General features: G+C 38.1%; 1 protein-coding gene across 6 annotated transcripts in view; it reads right to left on the bottom strand.

Annotated features, from left to right (window-relative positions):
* Nucleotides 1–17,572, bottom strand: part of ARHGAP10 (Rho GTPase activating protein 10) — a 326,473-nt gene that overhangs the window by 36,062 nt on the left and 272,839 nt on the right. For all 6 annotated transcript variants that reach the window (XR_012332146.1, XR_012332145.1, XR_012332144.1 and 3 more), the window contains one exon: nt 17,237–17,387. Coding sequence is in view for 3 of the 6 variants with exons in the window: in XM_019926557.3 (XP_019782116.1) it covers nt 17,237–17,387 (151 nt within the window). In the remaining 3 variants the exon portion in view is untranslated. The remainder of the gene's footprint in view (nt 1–17,236; nt 17,388–17,572) is intronic.

Raw genomic sequence — 17,572 nt, forward strand, 5'->3', positions numbered from 1 at the left:
AGCCATCATCCATTCTTTAATGACCCTGTGTACAGGAAAAGTAGCATGGACTAAGCAGTGCTGGTCCCTGAAATGTAGTTAATACAAGTCAAAGTATACTACTTAACTCATGAGAAATGACACATCATAGAACTGCCGTACTGCATTGGAACACTAACCCATCTAGGAGAGCATTCTACTTTTAACAAGGACACTCAAGAACACTTGAGTCATACATAGCCTCACTCTTCCTACCTAAGTCTTAGAAGTACATCATAATGTCTTCTTGCTTTCAAATTACTGGGTGAGACTGTTGTAGTCAATGAAACATTCAAGGGTTCCAAGGCTAAGTAAAGGAGCATGACTCCCACAACAGCTTAACACTCACTACTGCTCCAAAGGGAGGATTACAGTTCTGTCCAGTATTTTGTTTTTGCATCTGGTCCTTAGCGCTAGCATCCCCATATTTACTGATGTGCAGATACCAGTGTGACCAGATACCCAAATTTATCGAGACTGAGGAAAACAGGAAAAGGCTACATTCCAACAACATAGAAAGACAGCCTGTCCTGCCTAGCTGGATCATCTAAGACTAGTTTTGTCCAAGTAGCCCACTCTTTGGCTAGTTAAAAAAAAAAAAAAAAGTGAACAGCTCTGTTTCTTCATAGCATACTTAGATACTCACCCAGAACCTCACGGAGTCCTATGAGCTTCTCGAACTAGAAGCTGCAGTATACACACGGAATGACTCGTGCACAACAGAGCAGTCTGTGAGCAGCATGGCTGAGAAGGGTCAGGATCAGATCCCAAACCCCACTAACACCTAACCAGCCAAAGAAAACCCAGCACTGCCTTCACAGCTTCCCATATGCTTAGTCTACTTCAACTAAAATGGCCAAGGAACTGAGAGAACTTGCATTATGAGGCACTAGCAATAGTGGCGTTATACAGATAAGATCTATAGAGAGAAAAAGAAGTCACCCCCCCCCCAAAAAAAGGAATCCAATGCAAGACAAAAAGTAAAGCCGATATATTTTTCAGGCCAGATATTTATTCTTATCCTTCTAAAAACGTAAGCCAAAAGAGTTATATTATCTTGTACATTAGTTTGTACTTACACACACACACACACACACACAGGCAATTCCTTTCTTTAATTAGAATAATAAAGACAAGTTAGGAGACTCAAAGTTTGACTTTAAAATTGAACTTTTAAAATTGCTAATGTAATTGGGTGTCTTTCTTTAAAAAAACCAAATCCAACCCTCCCATTCAAAGGGAATTCTTCTTTGCTGTCCACAGAGCAGGAGGTAGTAAATGACTATTAAGAGAAAACAGTTTAGATTCTTTGATCAGAAAATCTTCCATTAGGGAAACAAACGGGAGGGGGGGTATAAGAAATTAACCCTGCCAACTGCCCATTAAGGAAAGAACGCTAATTGTATTTCTCAGCAGTGAAAGGTGCACTGAGAGACCAGTTATAATTGCCAAGTGGAAGGAAAGGTTTGTAAAGTCCCACTGACCCCAATTCTCAGTTCTGCTGCAAGTTAAAGCAATGTCATGCTGGGGGCGGTAGGGCAAGATGTCCCAGTTCCTCTCATTTCATTTGGCCTCACCAAACAAGACAAACCATAATGGGAACCATGATAAAGCTAATTAACATGCAGGTTAATGACAGTCAGTGGCTAGCTAAGAATAATTCCCTTGGGTAATATAATTTCTTTATCTGAAATCATGTCTAGGAAAGGGAAATGTGACTCTCAATGAAATAACCTCCCACTCCCAGTCCGAAAAGTCCAGAAAACAAAAGTACACATAGATATGCATCCCCCCCCAGAAAACTGAATGAGAGAAGTCAACTCCTAAACTACAAGTTAAACTGTCACAGTAAGGCGTGAAAAGATGCAATGAAATTGCCATACAATTATAAAGCAGATTTTATTTTCTACTGTCTGAAGATATTAAAAATTAAGCATAACGCCTGCCTGAAAAGCTATCGAATGGCTAAGACATGGCAAAAGTGTATGCTAGGAAACGCTGATGAGGGAATCGGCTGTGTTCTAATCGCATGACATAAAACACAGACCCCATTATAACGTTACAGCAGCGGCTAACAGGCTTTACGTTACAACTCCAGGAACCACCTCTGCTACTTACAAGGTCAATGGAAGGCTGTAGCAATTCAATTACAAAGTGAATAAGACCAGTTCAGCTGCAATGTCAATAGAAGTCAAAGCAAATTGCTTTACTCTGTAAAGCAGAGAGCATTTTTATATCATAATCACAGTCCACAGGCATTATTTACAGACTGAGATTTCTGCCTATATAAACAAAAAATATAACCACCATCTACGATTATCCTTAGGAACCAAAAAGTAATCAGATACTGAATCAAGCTGTCTTGCATAAACTTCTGAGGAAGGCTGACATTTTGACAGCTCAGGAAATTTAGAGCAGTGTGTTCAGAACACACTCCAGTCCAGCTGAGAAAGGGGGGTTGTTGGACTCCTAGCTACTTACCTATCCTCCTCCCCCATCACATCATTCTTTTCACCTGAACAATGTACATTATTATCAATTGTCAGTTTAAGGTAGCAACCAATAAACTTATTAAGCTGGACAAAAATAACCAAACACAAAAGACTAAGTACATTTTCTTGGAAAGTATACCACACAGGAAAATATATTTGAAGCCCTCTATTTTACACATCAGGCCCTCTGGAAAATCTAAGCTAAAATTGAGTATTCACTAAATATTGGGTGGTTTACAGCCATGAACTCATTTGTTCGTGGCAAAAGCCATGGGGAAGTTTACTGACCCAAACTCATGAGGCTTCAAAGGGGAATGTGCCTAGGTCATATAAGACAGTAAGAAGAGAACAGGGATTTAAATCCAGGTTAGGTTAAATCCAAATGTAACCACAGATAATTCTACCACTCAATAAAACTCTTTGTGGCCTAAGTATTTCCAGTGATGGTGATCCCCAAAACGCTAGGACAATGTGACTTTGAGAGCAGCCCAGGTAGAAGGTGAAAGATGCATTAAATCCAACAGGAAAACACTAAGCGTGACAGCTCCCCATTCTCAATGTACTGCCAGTGAAATTTCTCCAGGTCAACTCATGCTAGCACGACTCCATATGCTTTTCTCTTGGGCTCTGCTTCACTCTTTGCACTTCAAAATCTTCAACTTACACCCAACACGCCAAATAACAAGCACAACTTGCATCAGTTTTAGGCTGAAACTTTTGTAACTTAAATACACATACTCGTATGCATGATGCATGTGTATATATGTGTATATATGTACACGTATATATGTGTATATATGTGTATATACATATATGTGTATATACGTACATGTATATAACAAGGAAAAAGAAATACAGATACGTTTAAAGAAGAAAATCATCATTCTCTCACTTCCTAAGGAAAACCACTGTCATAACTGATTAATATTATTCCGGATTTATTTCTATGATTATACACTTATTCACACAGTTTTCCCTTTAGAAGTGAGGCTATTCTGAAATTCTGTTTTATAACTTACTTTAGTCATTCAAAATCACACCATGTATATTATTTCTGTGGACACATTTCTGTGATCCTTGGAAGGCTAGAAGCCTGTGTGTGATGACTGAGGACCTGTACCACCTGCTTATGTCTGGCTGTAGAACAAGGCCTTTAGGAGCACACCCACACAACAGAACATACAGAATACTATACAGCAGTGAAAAGGAGAGGGTACTCTTTTTGTGTTGATATGAAAACAATACCAGATATAAAGTTTTTAAAAATACGGTGCACAACTAGCTTTTGAGCACACAGGGGATATATAAAAATCTCTATTCATCTCTGCTTATATGTACATGAAGGATTCTAGAAGGAAAAATAAGAAACTATAGGTTGAACCAAGTCAAACTGCTGCTATTCAATCAGTTTTGACATAGACAAACAGCAGAGCAGTTTCATGTGATACGACCCTCCTAATAACAGCGGCCAGCAATCCAATTTGGAATTTTAACTTTGAAAGGATTTAAGAAACTATAGGTTGAAATGACATGTAAATGAAAAAACATTTGAAATTGCTGATATTAGATAACTTTGGAACTGAGAGCTGGCCCTCTGACATGGCTCAATCTATTAATAGCAGTGGTTACAGATTTGGTTTGCAGGGACTGAGTTGATGGGATTGAATGGAGACTTTTCACCTTACTGCAACTAACGTAAGACCAGATATTTGTTCATTTAGGTAAATGGGTATCTACATCACGATAAAATAAATATACTGAAATAAAATGATTGCTTTTCCTTCTCCCTGCCCATAAAAATGAGCGACTCCTTTCTCTTAGAGGACCCATTTTTGTTACAGTGTATTGTGTCCCAGGTTTAAATCCATCCTCATCTCTGGCCCTTTCTTCTCCTTCATCTCCTTCATCAAAACCATCACTCTGATTCCTTTACAACAAAACTAGCCACTGTTTTTAATGGAAAAACTAACAATCACTCTTAAAATTAAAAAAGAATAAATCAATGTATTGTTTGAAAGGCACATGACATCTCTGAAAAGACTGGCCAAGGAAAACTCCAGAGAAGAGAAGACCATTTGCTGAGGCACTTGGGTTTGCACTTGAGCAGAGTGGTAAGGAGCCCAGACTCTGGAATGGGACTGGTTAATCCTGGCTTTGTCACTCACTAGCCAGGAGACTCAGGTGAGCTCCTGACCTTCTCTGAGCCTCAGTTTCCCCAATTATAAAATACGGATAATAATACTACCGATAGGATTGTTACGAGGGTTACCTAAGTTTAATGAATATTGCTAACAGTAGCCGGCATATAGTATGGTATCTGTAACTGTGTACTATTACCCTCCAAATTTTGTATCCTGTTCTCACATTAACTATTAAAATTTTTAAGAAAAAGAGTCCACCTTTAAAATAACTAAGATAATAACCAGAGACTTAAAGAGTCACTATTTCTATTCTGACCCAAAGAGTAAAATAAAACCACAGCCACCATCACCATTCAAGCTCAAAGACTCCTGTTGCTGAGTTCAGAGAACAAATATTAGTACATGCAAAATGTCAGCCGTCTAATTCACTGTAATAGGTTTGAAGATTTTTTTTTCCACCCAAGGTTGACACTGGACTCCTTCTAAATACTGCCTAGAAGACGTGTGTCTTCTGCCATGCCAAGCAGAATGAGCATTTGGAAGGAGCCAGGCTGCAAGGTTGCGACCCAGAGTTCATAAAAGGCAAGGAGACACAACTCGTTACAGGAGTAGCCTCCACAGTTGACTTGATCTCACATCATTTCTTTTTCCTCAACAGCTGGGAAGGATTCAGTAAGTACAAATAAACTGACCACAGGTTTGTTTGGTTCTATTAATTGTAGACAACAGTCTTATCTCCTGGTAATTTTTATCACGGTCCGTAAGAGTTTTCTGAGTAATAACAATTGCTTGGAATTGGCCACACTGAGATAATACCTTCCCCTTCAAGATTTCTCCTCATCTTCCTAGCTACAAAGCAAACGTTTCAAATCAGTCACTCCTGACAGCCTTAAAAATTCTATTTCATTCAGGATAAACAATACTTCAGCTGGTTTGAAAAGATGTTTCTTAGACAGCCCGGCTACCTCCTACGTTGTAAGTGTTTCAAAGAGGGCTATAAAGAGAGTGACAGCTGCTTGAATTCAGAACTAGAAATTAAAATAAAAGCTATTAGAAGTGAGGAAAAAACCCACACCACAGGGAGACAAGCTTTAAAGAATTTTTCTCTCTTCTATTCTAGTTACCTGCCATGAACTTTTTTAAGGCGTTAAATAAGACTTTTTTTCTTCCCCCTCCAGAGAGAGGGGGAAATGTTCATCCCACACAGGAGCATAGTTAAGATTATAGAGGAAGTCATATAAGAAGGTGCCTCGTGCTTTGTCACTAACATTAGGGGAGCTGAGCTTCGAGGAAGCGTCTGGGGAGACGCCGGTGCAGGAGAAGCAGCGGGCATGATCTATGGGCAGGTCACAACTCAATCACAGCCCTGACATTTCTGGCTGCCTTTTCCAACCCATTGATCTCATCACGGTAAAAGTGAGAAATAATCTGTCGACAGAGCCTGTCACTGGATTCAAGCCCGGTCTTAGATTTAACTTCACAACACAGTAATTCCATGCCAGGGAATCATGACTTTGCTCAGAGGAGGTGGTAAGATGGCTCGGCCTTTGGAAAGTTATTATCCAGAATCTACCCGTGAAGCGTCATGCAAAAAAATGGTAAGAATCGAGAGAAGATTACCAAGCATAAGACAGAGATCTGCTTGCAGCCGGTTACTTGGGCTGATTATTAATCTCTGCAAGCTGATCAGCTATGTCTATAAGGAAATGTCAATAGCTGCAGAAGGTCTCTGAAAATCCACATCAAAAATGGTTTTACAGTGATTCTTCTCTCATATAAGTGTCCTGATACAATCTGAGGGAGGACGGGGGTAGTAACAATTCACTTACGAAAGCATGCTTTCATGAAGGTCATTTCTTTTTTTTTTTTTAATTGGAGCACAGTTGATTAACAACGTTGTGTTAGTTTCAGGTATACAGCAAAGTGATTCAGTTATACATATACATGTATCTATTCTTTTTCAAATTCTTTTCCCATTTAGGTTATTACAGAATATTGAGCAGAGTTGTCTGTGATATACAGTAGGTCCTTGTTGGTTATCTATTTTAAATATAGCAGTGTGTACATGTCAATCCCAAATGCCCAATCTACCCCTCTAAAGATACTCCCTTGGGAGCTGAGATTGGAGAGTGCATAGTTGCCGTGACTGTCAGCTCTCCATCCTTGACTTCTACAGAAATAAACATCTTTGAGTATGGTGGGGGCCGCCCATCCTTTACATAAGCCTGTGACTGAATGGATATAAGTCTGCGAGGTAAAGTAGGAGAAAACTGAGCTCTACATTGTTCATAATTATGAGACTAATCTTTCTCTAAGAAGACACAGCATTTCAGTTATTACTTAACATTTCTCTGTCCACTGGCTTTCCACATACACTATTTATACCAAACCTATTTTCTAAACAAGTTACATATAACAATATGTATTGAAGACACTAACAAGATGAGATGATTTCTTCCTTTTGATGGAAAGATGGTCTAAAGATATATATTAAAAAAAAGCCTCAGGACAAAACTAAGACATAAACACAAGGAAAAGATTTACCTATGAGCCTACAATGTGGCTGATGACATCTGTGTTGATTAGCTGCCTTCATTCTCCACACCTGGTCAGTGGAGAAGTACCAACAACTTGCTTTCACATTTCTACCAGATATCCATTTTATTTTCAATTCCTAGAGCTCACTCAAGCCCACATCAACCTAAGCTTAAATTACTTAACCAGCCTTTTACCATGGCCTTCTTGACTCCTACAAGACAGATCTGTCCCACCCTGATTTTACAGACTGATGCATATCAGGATACGTTCTTCCTTTAAGAAAGGAGGAAAATGGTCCTGCTTTATTGTTACCCCATCTCCCCTTCAACAGTTGTATTTTCACTTTTTTGCCTATAAAGTTCTGCATCCTCGTCATGTTCTCTACCACACTGTAGGACTACAATAATACGTGTTCAACAAAATGGGCTCCAGTTAGCACATCCGGGATCCAAGTGGGAAAGTGCCAACCTAACGACACCCAAAGTAAGAACTACCCTAAAATAATATTAAATCCTGCCAATTGGCTCGCAAGATGATTTTGTTTTCAACTCTTTATAAGTCATATCTTTTCTGTTGTCTAAATAAACAAACTGCTATACCATGTACAAAAGAAGACAGGCAAAGAATACCTAATTACCAAAGAAGATACAAATAAAACTAGTCCTGTGAATGTCTAGTTGTGTTTAAAATTAGAGCTAGCGTAAAGGAAGAATGGGAGAGCTTAGTCAAAATTCAGATGATAATCCTCTTCTCACTCACCAAACCTTCTTTTAAAATGTTTCTTCTGCCTTGAAGAGAAAATAGCAAAGAATATACCTCATACAGCCTCATGAACCTTCCTTGTATATGGGGACAAACACAACAGTCTCTCTTTATATAAAAAGGTACTAAGGGTCCGGGACCCAGCCCCGTCCACCAGACACTGCACCAGCAGCCACGTTCCCACCACAAGAGGGCACATGCAGCCCACATAGGGGATACTCCCTGAATGCCTGGCTCTGGTGGCCAGTCAGGAATGCACTTCTGAGCCCCACAAGGCATCTCCTAAATAAGGCCATTCCTTCAATTCTGGGAGAGACAGCTGATTTACCTAATACATAGAAACAAACACAAAATGAGGCAAAATGAGGAGACAAGGGAATAGGTTCCAACAAAAGAAAAAGACAAAGCCTCAGAAAAAGAACAAAAGGAAACAAAGACAAGCAATCTACCCGTCACAGAGTTCAAATTAATAGTCATAAAGGTAGTCATTGAACTTGGGAGAAGAATAGATGAACACAGTGAGAACTTCAACAAAGAGACAGAAAAATATAAGCAAGTACTAAACAGAAGTTATAACTGAACTGAAAAATGCACTACATGGGCTCACCAGCAGACTAAATGAGGCAGGAGGATGAATGAGCAAGCTGGAAGAGAAAACAATAGGACTCACCCAGACAGAGCAGCAAAAAGAAAACAAAAATTAAGTGAAGATACCTTAAGGGACCTTTGAGACAACATCAAGAAGAAGAATATTTATATTACAGGGGTCCCAGAAGGAGAAGAGGGAGAGAAAGGGCCAGAAAACTTATTTGAAGAAATAGTGGCTGTAAACTTCCCTAATCTGTGGAAGGAAAGAGACATCCAGGTCCAGGAAGCCCAAAGAGTTCCAAGCAAGATGAAACCAAAAAGACACACACCAAGACATATTATAATTAAAATGGTAAAAGTTAAGGACAAAGAGACAATCCTAAAAGCAGCAAAAGAAAAACAACTTGTTACATACAAGAAAAACCCCATAAGGCTATCAGCAAATTTTTCAGCAGAAACTTTACAGTCCAGAAGGGAGTGACACAACATGTTCAAAGTGCTGAAAGGAAAAACTTCCAACCAAGAATTCTGTACCCACAAAGTTATCATTCAGAATTGAAGGAAAGATTAAGAGTTTCCCAGATAAGCTAAAGCTAAAGGAGTTTATCACCACTAAACCAGCCCTACAAGAAATGCTAAAGTGACTTCTTTAAGCTGAAAAGAAATGGCACTAATTAATAATGAGAAAACACATAAAAGTAAAAACATCACTGGAAAAGGTAAATATATAATACAGGTAGTGAAACCACTTAAAATGCAAACATGAAGGTTAAAAGACAAAAGTAGTAAACTTAACTAAAATTAAAACAATTAGTTAAAAGATGCACAAAATGACATGTAAAATGTGTCATCAAAGGTATAAAATGTGATGGGGGGAGTAAAAAGATAAATTTGGACACATTCCAAAGCTTTAAGAGGTTACCAATTTAAAATGGGCTACTATTTACTAAGATGTTATATGTAAACCTCATTGAAACAACAGGGAAAAAAACTTGCAGTAAACACACAAAAGAAAATGACAAAGGAATGTAAGCATAACACACATACATACACACGTGCGTGCACACGCCCAAAAACCCACCAAGACACAAAGGAAGCAAGAAAGAGAAGAAATGAACAGAGAAGAACTACAAAAACAGCCAGGAAACAACTAACATAATGACAATAAGTACATACCTGTTAATAATTACTTTAAATGTAAATAGACTAAATTTGCCCATCAAAGGCAGAATGGCTGAATGGAGAGAGACTCATTTCACAAGAAAGGGTACACAGAGACTCAAAGTGAAGGGACTTAAAAAGACATTCCATGCAAATGGAAATGAAAGAAAGCTGGAGAAACTACACTCATATCAGACAAAATGGATTTTAAAACAAAGACTGTAATAAAAGACAAAGAAGGGCATTACATAATGATAAAGGGGTCAATCCAACAAGAAGATATAAGATTTATAAATGTATATGCACCCAGCAGAGGAGCACCAAGATATAGGAAAGCAAATATTAATGGACATAAAGAGATATTAAAGGCAATACAATAATAGTGGGGGACTTTAACACCTCACTCATATCAATGGATAGATCATCCAGATAGAAAATTAATATGGAAACACTGAATTTAAACAACACATCAGACCAAATGGACTTAATAGATATATACAAATACAGAATATTCCATCCAAAAGCAGAATACACACTCTTTTCAAGTGCATATGGAACATTCTCCAAGACAGATTACATGTTAGGTCACTAGACAAGTCTCAAGAAGACTGAAATCATATCAAGCATTTTCTCCAACCACAATGGTATGAAACTAGAAATCGATCACAAGAAACAAAAGGAAAAACCACAAAAACATGGAGATAAGCCAACATGCTACTGAGCAACCAATGGCTCACTGAAGAAATCAAAGGAGAAATAAAAAAATACCAAGAGATAAATAAAAACAGAAATACGACATGCCAAAATCAACAAGATGTAGCAAAGAAAGTTCATAGCAATACAGGCCTACCTCAAGAAACAAGAAAAACTCCAGTAACTTCACACCTAAAGGAACTGAAAAAAGAACAAAGTCGTCCAAAATTAGTAGAAGGAAGGAAATAATCAAGAGTGGAAATAAATGAAAGAGATTAAAAAAAACAATAGAAAAGATCAATGAAGCTACGATCTGGTTCTTTGAAAACACAAAATTGACAAGCCTTTAGCTAGACTCACCAAGGGAAAAAACGAGGGCTCAACTAAATAAAATCAGAGATCAAAGACGGGAAGTAACAACCAGAGAAATACAAAGAATCATAAGAAACTACTACAGACAATTACAAGCTAACAAATTGGACAACCTAGAGGAAGTGCATCAATTTCTAGAAACACACAACTGAATCATGAAGGAATAGACCAATTACTAGTAAGGAGGTTGAAACAGAAATCCAAAAATCTCCCAACAAACAAAAGCCCAGGCAGATGGCTTCACTGGTTAATTCTACAAAACACTCAAAGATTTAATACCTATCCTTCTCAAACTCTTCCAAAAAAACTGAAGAGGAGAGAAATCTTCCAAACACATTTTATGAAGCCAGCATTACCCTGATGCCAAAACCAAACAAGAACACCACAAAAAAAGAAAATTACAAGCCAATATCCTTGATGAACATAGATGAAAAGAATCCTCAACAAAATATTAGTAAACGAAATCCAATGATACATTAAATACATTAAGAGGATCTTACATCATGATCAAGTGGGATTTATTCCAGGGATGTAAGATTGGTTCAACATCCATAAATCAATCGACATGATACATCGTATCAACAAAATTAAGGATAAAAACCATATGATCATCTCAACAGATGCCAAAAAAGCATTTCACAAAATTCAAAACTCTCAACAAAGTTGGTATAGAGGGCATGTACCTTTACATAATGAGGCCATATATGACGAACCCACAGCTAACATCATATCCTAACAGTGAAAAGTTAAAAGCTTGTCCTGTAAGATCAGGAAAAAGACAAGGATGCCCGCTCTCGCCTTACTTTTATTCAACATAGTATGAAAGTCCTAGCCACAACAATTAGGTAAGAAAAAGAAATAAAAGACATCCAAACCAGAAAGGAAGAAGTAAAACTGTCACTACCCACAGATGACATGATACCATACAGAGAAAACCCTAAAGCCTCCATCAAAAAAACAGTTAGAATAAATGAATTCATTAACGTTGCAGGATACAAAATCAATATACAGAAATCTGTGGCATTTATATACACTAATAGCAAACTACCATAAACAGAAACTAAGAAAACAATCCCATTTACAATTGCAACAAAAAGAATGAAATACCTGGAAATCAATTTAACCAAGGAGGTGAAAGACCTGTAAACTGAAAATTATAAGGCACTGGAAAGAAACTGAAGAAAACACAAATATATGGAAAGATATTCCATGCTCATGGATTAGAAGAATTTATATTGCCAAAATATCCATGCTCTCTACAGATTCAATGAAATCCCTAACAAAATGCCAATGGCATATTTCACAGAAGCAGAACAAATGACTCTAAAAATTGTATGGAACCACAAAAGACCCCAAATGGCCAAAACAATCTTGAGAAAGAACAACAAAGCTGGAGGTATTACACTCCTTGTCTTGCAACTATACTACAAAGCTATAGTAATCTAAACAGCGTGGTACTGGAACAAAAACAGACACACAGATCAACAGAACAGAATGAGAGTCCAGAAATAAACCTTCACATATATGGACCATTAAATTATGACAAAGGAGCAAATAACATACAATGGAGAAATGACAGTCTCTTCAATAAACAGCATTGGGAAAACTGGACAGCAACATGCAAAAGAATGAAACTAGACCACTATCTTACACCACACACAAAAATCAACTCAAAATGGATTAAACACTTGAATGTAGGAGGTGAAACCATAAAATTCCTAGAAGAAAACAGAGGTGGTAACATCACTGACATCGGTCTTGGCTATGTTTTTGTGGATCTGACTTCAAAGGCAAGGGAAACAAAAGGAAAAATAAACAAATGAGACTACATCAAACTAAAAAGCTTCTGCACAGCGAAGGAAACGATCAACCAAATGAAAAGGTAACCTACTGAATGGGAGATGATATTAGCAAATCACATATCCAATAAGGCATTAATATCTAAAAATATCAAAATATATAAAGAACTCATACAACTTAACAACAAAAGCAAAAATAAATAAATAAAACAACCCAACTGAAAAATGGTCAGAGGATGTGAACAGACGTTTTCCAAAACAACACAGAGAGATGACCAAAAGACTCATGAAAAGGTGTTCAATATCATCCATTGTTAGGAAAATGCAAATCAAAACCACAATGAGCTATCACCTCATACCTGTTAGAATGGCTATTAACAAAGACAATAAATAACAAATGCTGGAGAGAATATGGAGAAAAGGGAACCCTAGTACACCGTTTCTGGAAATATAACTTGGTGCAGCCACTAGGGAAAACAGTATGGAGGTTCTTCAAAGAGTTAAGAAGAGAGCTACCATATGACCCAGCTATTCCTCTTCTGGGTATTTATCCAAAGAACACAAAAACATTAATTCAAAAAGACACATGCACCCCAATTTTCATTGCAGCATTATCTACAATAGTCAAGATATGGAAACAACGTTAAGTGTCCATCAATAGATGAATATATATATGTGTACCATACATATTGTATATGTATGTATGCAACTCAGCCATGACAAAGAATGAAATCTTGATATTTGTGACAGCACAGATGGACATTGGAGGCATTCTGCTATATGAAGTAAGTCAGAGAGAGAAAGACAAATACCATATGATTTCACTCACATCTGAAATCTTAAAAAACAAAACAAATGAACAAAATAAAACAAACACATAGATACAGAGAACAGATTAGTGGTTACCAGAGAGGAAGAAGGTTGGGGAGTGGATGAAAGGGGTAAACGGGGTCAAGTGTATGGTGATGGATGATAACTAGACCTGTGGCGGTGATCACTGTGTAGTGTACACAGATGTCAAATTATAATGCTGTACACCTGAAATTTATATAATTAAAAAAAGAGGTAGGGCTTCCCTGGTGGCGCAGTGGTTGAGAGTCCGCCTGCCAATGCAGGGGACACGGGTTCGTGCCCCGGTCTGGGAAGATCCCACATGCCTCGGAGCGGCTGGGCCCGTGAGCCATGGCCGCTGAGCCTGCGCGTCCGGAGCCTGTGCTCTGCAACGGGAGAGGCCACAACAGTGAGAGGCCCGCACACCGCAAAAAAAAAAAAAAAAAAAAAAGAGGTAGGAAGGACATAAATTTGGAGTGGGAAGGTATAAACAAAAACACAACATACACTGAACTTTTTGAGTTACGTTACTACCACTTCTAAGGAAATAAAAACACAAAGATAACCTGAGAACGAAATAAAAGGAAGCCTTTGATTTTTTCATCTTCTTTTTAGCACTTAGCAGCCTACCTCATATTTTGCTATTTCCCAACAACTGACGTAGCCAAATCTACTCAGTTTTGAGGTTTGTGAGACTATTAAATGCTATATGAAAATGAACGATATGGCTTCTACAAAATAATAAAAAGAATTTCAGAAAAAATTTAACAGCTGCTCTATTTAAAGAAATCTAGCTAGATAATATATCCATTTCAGTTCATCTTAATCATCAACAGAGATCTTTAAGCAAGTAACTAGAATTCTAAAGTCTTCTGCAAATAACAAGTTTAATGCCATTAAATCACATGTTAAAAAGGAAAATAAATGAGCATTGTGTATGCAGTATGGCTAAATGTGCCAATACCAATTAAAGCCTTTGTTAAAGTAAAGATATTAAGTGTCTTTAATTAAACTTGGGGGGCGGGGTTGAAAAACGATGTCTAACAGCGGAGGGCGTCTCTCCTATTTCACACCAGCTAAGCTAGGATTCTCCACTTCTAGGTCTATCCTACTTCAGCTCATGCTAACAGGCTTGCTGACTGCTAATGACGACTTTCTGGTCTGCCTAATGCTGAACTGAAACCAATTCTGAGTGTTTTCCAGGGTTGCCTGTTGGGTCCATCGCATGGTTTCATACCTTACTCAATGCAGAAGAAATAACATACCACAAAACCACTTCACTCAAATACCAAATCTGTGACCAAATCATACAGCTGAGGAAACTCTCCAGTCATTCAAACTAGTTCCTTGAATCTTGGCAAATAATCTACCTAAACTTAAACAAAAATAATTTGTCCTGGATTTTATTAAGTCAAATTTAACTTGTACTACAGTGAATAAATGGGGGGAGGGTAAAGGTGGAAACATACTTGCATTTAAACCTTCTATCGGGCTCACAATAAACTAAAAAATTTGGAAAAATCATCAACCAAAGTTGGCTACTAATGCATACCTTAACCAAAACTAGATAAGCATGGAAAGTGACTCAACTACCATCAATAAGAAAAAATACATAAAAAGATTAAACTTTTGAAAATTTCAAATGGAGTTGACAATTAGATGACTCAGGCTACTGAAAAACATTTAAGTCTTGGTGATAAGAAGAGATTTTTTTTTTTTTTGAAAGGGTAGAGTTTTCAATGTGCTAAGTAATAATCAACAACATAGCCTTTTAATATCCTTTCCTTGTATGCTTCCTTTCAAAAGCATTTTCACCACCTCTTCATTTATTTCTTTTTTTAGAATATGCAAAACACGGATCCCACTTTGTTCTCCCTGAAATAATTCTTTTTCACACAGCTTGAGTTTCACTAAAGCTTAGCTACAAATAATAGGTGGGGGAGGGGAGAGGATAAATAACAGGTTTTAATTGCTTTATCTTATGACCTGTAAGATAAAACAAAATCACCCCATGACCAAAATCATGGGCTTTTCTGATTCTAACAACTTCCGGAAAAATCAAAGGCTGCAATCCAGAAGGATCAATGTAAAGTTATAAAAAGACAAAATGTACAATAAGACATCATATAGATGGTGAACGTAAAAACAGACTACAGGAATTAAATATTTGTCCATCTTCTTTTTTCCCTTAAAATTAAAGAGTTGTACAGAATTTATATATGGCCTAAAAATTAGGAAAGCTATGATTGTACACCATTTTGAGTATTCCCATAAAAGATGTGCTAAATACCACTTCAGCAGCTTCTTACCCATTAATAATAATCATTCAGCAACCCAATGATCAAAAAATTAGTAAACTATGTACACATGACTGGCTATTCTGATTCAATTCCTAAAAATACCCCCCAAAGTAGATGTGATTCCCTCTTTGGTCATTACCTTTATGAAACAGAGTCAATTCAGTTTTGCTCAAGGGCCGATGAGCCCAAGTAGGTATTGTTTTACATCGCCTTGATATTGCTCCCCTCCTACTTTCCAACATTTGCCTCGTTCACGAATTTTTTAACACTTCCACCAGAGGACAAGTGATAGATAAGACAAGGCTCAATTCAAACCAGTCAGCTTTACTCCTTATTAGCAACTCCGTTGAGAGAGTGAACACGAGAAAAGAAACAGAGAATAAGAAGTTGGCTGGGCTCAGAAGCTGAAACTAAGGGCTAAAAGGAAGCTCTGAAAGTACAGGTTGACTTGAATAAATCATGCCCATTCTCTAGAAAATGAGGATCTGATTTTAAAACTAACGTGTGTGCATGTGTATATGTGTGTGTGTGTAATATATAAGTGTATACACACACACACACACACACACACACACACACTACAGGAGGCATTCTGAGTCCTCGTGTACAGATCCCCTGAGAGTTAGTTAAAGACCGGTGTCACCTGCTTGCATGGGTCTTTGGATATTAGCTATGTGACATTTCATTATACAGCTGCTTACGATGGAGGTATTGTATGTTTCTATCTTCATTTCCTCCTTCCCTTTGACAATCACCTCACACCTCCAAACCAATAAAACCTTGGTAGTTTCGATCTTATTCTCCACGCCAATAACTACGTGATTACAAATCAGCAACTGGGGTCTCGCTATGGCTCACAGCCTTGTTTTGTAGGGATCAGTGTTTAAAATTCCAATTTCTAGGCTCCAGTAAAAACGAGGCAATCTGGCAATACTGAGACAAGGTGGCCACATGACAACAGAGAGTTGGAACAGCGTGGCTTGGATGGAAAGTAAGGACTTCCACTGGTCAGAGTCCCACTGCAGCTCGGTCCACTCAGCCTAGCCCCCGACCGTGGTCAATTTGCCACCCCACCCCACTTTCTTGCCTTACAAGAAAGTCAGAAAACCGGACGGTGCAGAAGCACAGACCCCAGCGCCACAGGGACCCGTGCCTTTGATCTCAATGCATTTAACATCAGACTCCAATCTGCTCCTCTCATGAAAGATCTACTTTCATTTTAGTTCCTCTTCCATTTGTCTCGGGGTTATGTAACCTCACAGGAGGTCACACAAGTCTCCCCAAAAAGAAATTTTAGCTGTCTTTTCAAAGTAAAAAAAGAACTGTGAATAACAAAGACAAACACAAAACTGAAACGTGCATTCTCTCCCTGACAAGGAAAGATTTACCACCCCCCCGCCCCGTTAATCTCAAAAATCATAATCTTAAGGGGAAAAGAAGTTAAAATCCAAAGGATGGAAGACCATGGCCCGCCCTGGGGTCATAGGCTTTGCCATATTCGCAACAGACTATCAAGAAGAAACATGTAATTAACATCTTACCATCTTCCAGTTCAAGACAAAGATTATATACAGCCACGGGTCTCTTAGTCCTCTGGCCCTGTCTCTTCGATTGCCTTGGTGGAGCATTCGGGGGTGATGCTGACAGGGTGACTGGCTCAGGCAGTGTGGCGTCAGGCAGGGTCCTAAAAATCTGCCATCAAAACATGAAGGACATTAATTGTTTTCCATGAACAGAAACCTGGGTTTTCCAACAGTCATACCAGTACCGAACAACATTTGGAGTTCATCCAAAAGGGACTGTTGGAGCCAAAAATCCATGCCTTCAAATTTTGGGTATTAAGCCGTAAGTCTTTATTTTTTAACAGAGATTTCAAA

This window comes from Tursiops truncatus, chromosome 5 (genome assembly GCF_011762595.2).
Source record: "Tursiops truncatus isolate mTurTru1 chromosome 5, mTurTru1.mat.Y, whole genome shotgun sequence".
Taxonomy (NCBI): domain Eukaryota; kingdom Metazoa; phylum Chordata; class Mammalia; order Artiodactyla; family Delphinidae; genus Tursiops; species Tursiops truncatus.